The sequence below is a fragment of the Fukomys damarensis genome, unplaced genomic scaffold, assembly GCF_012274545.1.
Source record: "Fukomys damarensis isolate Sample0158 unplaced genomic scaffold, DMR_v1.0_HiC HiC_scaffold_17, whole genome shotgun sequence".
Lineage (NCBI taxonomy): Eukaryota > Metazoa > Chordata > Mammalia > Rodentia > Bathyergidae > Fukomys > Fukomys damarensis.
The window spans coordinates 6,214,075-6,218,563 of record NW_022900929.1 but is presented as its reverse complement, the minus strand read 5'-3'; the positions used below and the strand labels follow the sequence as shown (position 1 = coordinate 6,218,563).

Here is a 4,489-nt window from a genome sequence, read left to right as displayed (position 1 = left end):
ACTGGCGGATGCTGTGGTCTAAGAAAGGCTGGACATGCTGTCTGGAGTTCCTGGATCCAAGTTAGCCACAAGAGTGGGTCCTGACTGCCAGGGTGGATCTGGGAGCTCGGAGGGCAGGGTGGTAGAGCATAGGCACACTTGTACTCCTGCTGCAGGAAGGAGTGCTGGGACAGTCATCTTCTAAGATGTGCCACTTTCAGCAGAACCACTTTCTCAATTCACTATCTGTCTGTCCCAGAGAAGTTTCTAAGAGTATGAAAAGTCACAGGTTTGCAGAAGCCCCGAGCTCAAAGATAAACCAAATACAAATGTCCCTTCCTAATTTCATGAACACCCAGGTGCCACCTGAGGCTTTGCACATCAACCTCAGCAAGGGCGGTATGTGCTTCCCTGCAACCCAATTCCCTCACCCACCCCCAGCTGCCTAATGCCTTCTCACCAGAGACCATCATGGTCTCAGGTAGGACAGATTTCAACTTCCAGCTACAAAACTCCTAACTCAAGTGGGCCTGGTGATGCTGCCCTTGCTGTAGCAGGAGGGAGAACCCAGGATCCAGGCTGCCATTCACAGGGCAACTCTAGGGCATAAATGCCACTCCAAAGCCAACTCCTATTCCCAGCCCTTACCAATCCTTGCAAATATCTTCTAGGAGTACTTCTAAAGGGTGGACCTAATCCCACTCAAAACACTCCAGGCTCCTCATTGAGCTCAGGATCATCCTACGGCCACATGTCCCCCACAGTGGTCTTCCCGCCCAGCCTTACCAACCTTCTTGCAATGTTGCCCTTACTGTCCTCCTCACACTTCTGACCCCTGTACACATTATTCCTTCCTTGGATTCCTTCCCACCACACACAAACACACACACACGTGCGCGCACACAAAGTGTCTCCACTCAGCATGAAAACACAAAGCACCAGCTGGATGGAAGCCAACATCAAGGGTCCACAGGAGAGGGGAAGGATGACGGCATGCGCAGAGCCACTCCCAGGACTCACTTCACCCCTGCTGACCACAGATGGCATTTTTATCAAACATGAAGTTTTTCTCCTACCTGAGGTACGCTACACTGAACTCACATGGCGTGACTGGAATTTTTCAGTGTTATTAGGAAGGATGCTGAAGTATCATGGGATATTTACTTTTAATAAAAAACACCTTCCCCCTCCAAGTGACACTGCCCATGGGGCCATGAGTCATGCCAGCCGACTCATGCTGGCCATTCCCAAGTAGATGCAAGGATCAGAGCCCAGTGAGAACCATTCCCAATGTCCTTGCTGCTTCTGCCAACCACTGTGATAGTCACCAGTAGTGAGGGTTTGCCTGAAGCATGAATATTCTTTGTGGCTAAAGTCAGAGAAAGCTGTTCCTTTTGACTGTGCTGAAGGACTGGTCTACGAGACCCGCAAAGGGACCAAGTATCCAGCCGGTCCTGCTGAGTAGCGTGTGCTGCTGACTCCAGGTTACCACACCTGGCACATCCGAATCACCTCCTTCAAGGCCTTCAGCCCCTCCATGCTCTTGTCCTTCACTGCCATGGCGAGGAGGACAGCTCTGTTTCCGGCTTCTTGAGACACAAATGCTACCAAGTTCTTTGCAAAGACATGGATGAGAGGCTGGTGAAAGGGAGGAAACCACGGTGACTCCAGGAACCCTGGACATTTTCCCTGATGCTTTAACTCTGGCTTCCCAAGCTACCATTAAGCTGGATGCAGCAATGACTCAGAGTTCCATGAGGCACTTGAACTCCAGGTATAAACAAAACACTACAGAGCCATCATTAAGCTTATTTCCTCGGAGCCTTCTTCATCTCCCTCACCACCTGTTTCTAATCTAGAAGGACTCATGAAAGACAAGCCAGCAGAGGGAGACGCTGTCAAGTCTCATGGAGCACACACAACCACTCATTAACATAATTTATCAGGACAAGGTCAAACTGAGGAGGCAGCCAGCATTACAAATCAGTACCTCCACTTACCTGCTGGATAAAATGCTGACAGGGTCGGAAGAGCATTACCAAGAGCAGGTCAATGCCCTCGAAACCACAAAGGTCCTAGGGAAGACTGTCACTGTCGCTACGTGTATGTGGTGTTGCATACCAGATGTTTCACACCCTACTGACAATTTGCTGCCTAGAAAGAGGATTCTCTGCTCCACCCTGGAGTCCCTTCCCAACCACTCTACCTCATCTTGCCCGAGAAGGACTTTTGTGGTGAGCACCGGCTTGCTGATGTCGTTGGCCACATTGCTGGGCTCCAGGGAGACCAGGGTACCCATCTTCCCGAACTGGGTCACCACCACCAAGATGTGGCTGCTGAAAGCTGTGCAGACCACCTGCGTGGGGACCCCGCACACCACTTCCGTCTTCTGTTTCGATACTACCAACGGTTTGCTTTCCATGGTCCTGCTCTTCAAGTGGCGGCTTTAATTTGGTTTAAAAAAGACAAAGAAAACAGGCTTCGTCAAGCAGTGCTTAGGATATTACATGGGGATCCAAAATAAGTATCATGTGGCTTTAAAACACACACAAGCAGGTCCACGTAGGCTTCACGCGGACTCTGGCTGGTAGGACTGAACACACACCCCGTTCTGTTTACTGGAGCTCGGGAGGCGGCCCGCCACACACACCCACCCCCTCAGTTCTGTTTACTTGGGCTCGGGAGATCACCTGCTCCTCGGAGAAGGAGACTCCCCGGGAGCAGAGTAGGAGCTACGGGTTCCCGTGCTCACCAAAACACGCTGAGCCGGAAGTGGCTCGGCGTGATCGATGTGGCCCACCCCCGCCCGTGTTTAAAAAAGACAAAGAAAACAGGCTTCGTCAAGCAGTGCTTAGGATATTACATGGGGATCCAAAATAAGTATCATGTGGCTTTAAAACACACACAAGCAGGTCCACGTAGGCTTCACGCGGACTCTGGCTGGTAGGACTGAACACACACCCCGTTCTGTTTACTGGAGCTCGGGAGGCGGCCCGCCACACACACCCACCCCCTCAGTTCTGTTTACTTGGGCTCGGGAGATCACCTGCTCCTCGGAGAAGGAGACTCCCCGGGAGCAGAGTAGGAGCTACGGGTTCCCGTGCTCACCAAAACACGCTGAGCCGGAAGTGGCTCGGCGTGATCGATGTGGCCCACCCCCGCCCGCCGGAAGTTGCCGGCCGCGGGCTTCCGGCCCTGGGCCTCCCGCAGCCTGGTCCGTGGGGTGCTGGCCTCTGTGTTCGTCGGGTTCCGTGCTACGTGAGAGACCGGGCTGTACTGCGGCCGTGATCTCCAAATACAGGGTCTCCCTGTGCGCGCCTTGGGATCATTGGGGCACGCCGGATACTGTCTGAGCGCTTATGATAAATCAGGGCGTTTAATCTATGTGGTTTAGCTTCAGAGAGCTGATGCTTCATTGTCCGCGGTGGGGTGGGTGCAGAAGAGTCCTCTTCCCTGCAGGGTGCCCACATCAATCGGTGTAGCTGGGGGTGTCGATGTCAGGTGGGGTGTCTTGGGCAGCTGCCGAGAATGGTTTGAGCCGGAGACTTTACCCGAAAACCTTACTCAGAAGTCTGGCTGACCACGCACTGACCCACAGGAAACTTCACACCCCTAGAATCTGTACTCCCTCTCCTGATTTAATGCTTCCTTGTCCAGCCTCAGTCAAGTCAGATGAAGTGTGTTTCTTCCAAAATGATTTCTGCTGGTGGTGTAAAATAAAAGGTGCACATTCTAAACATGACTAAAATAGACTGTAAACCAAGAGGAAATTCGTTTTTGAACATTCTACCAGAGAACACACAAAGGAAAAAATAAGTTTCATTGGTACAAGTACTCAAGAAGCAGGAGGCATATCAATTTCTCAGCAAAATCTTTTTATCCGTTCTAAATTTAAAGACACTTCCACCCACACACCCCAAACGCAAAATGCCAGCGTGTTGCTTTGCCAAGTGAAATACTCAAAAAGGGGCACTGATTTTTATTCTTCTAGTTTCCCATTCTCAGGCAAAAGAGGCTGAGGAAATCTGACTCCCATCCAAGCAAAAACCTCAAAAATAAACTTAACCACTTCTGTAAAAGGGATGTTGTAGAACAAGGTGGACTACATTTTCATGCCACTGTTAAGCAAATAAGTGATGGGTTGCTATTTGGTTGATTTTGGTCTAGATGTATGATAAAGACTGAATATGAAGGAAAAGAGAGGTGGAAGGCTGTACTAGGCTGAGTTAGTGTGGGTCTAGGAAGGAAACTTCCTGGTGGCCTAAACAGACATATGGGCAGAATTTATGCACTTGGAAGGATGGATGGTCTTGTTACTTGCTGCTGATTATTTTCCATTGCATAAGGAAACTTTACTGAAAAGAAAGAAATTCCTTATGTGAATTAATTTTAAATGGGAGTCAAGTAGTACCAACAGGGAGACAGGAGTTTGAGAAGTTATCTTGAAGAATGAAAAAAAAACCCCACAAATAGCATGAATTTGTCTTATATTCAATAAATTTTAGGTTGT

At 49.9% G+C, this 4,489-nt stretch overlaps 1 protein-coding gene across 8 annotated transcripts; it reads right to left on the bottom strand.

Moving 5' to 3' along the window:
- Positions 1-1,123: 1,123 nt before the first annotated feature.
- Positions 1,124-3,100, bottom strand: Psmg3 (proteasome assembly chaperone 3). Of its 8 annotated transcripts, none has more exons than XM_010612090.2 (3): positions 3,088-3,100; positions 2,186-2,423; positions 1,124-1,617 (listed from the first exon to the last, which is right to left on the bottom strand). In XM_010612090.2, exons 2-3 carry the CDS (start codon positions 2,399-2,401, stop codon positions 1,465-1,467), a joined length of 369 nt encoding a protein of 122 aa, XP_010610392.1. In that variant the 5' UTR covers positions 2,402-2,423; positions 3,088-3,100; the 3' UTR covers positions 1,124-1,464. The 8 variants fall into 8 exon arrangements, with proteins under 8 accessions (XP_010610392.1, XP_010610391.1, XP_010610390.1 ...); XM_010612089.2 differs by lacking the exon at positions 3,088-3,100 and adding an exon at positions 3,026-3,063; XM_010612088.2 differs by lacking the exon at positions 3,088-3,100 and adding an exon at positions 3,008-3,036.
- Between the last annotated feature and the right edge of the window lie 1,389 nt (positions 3,101-4,489).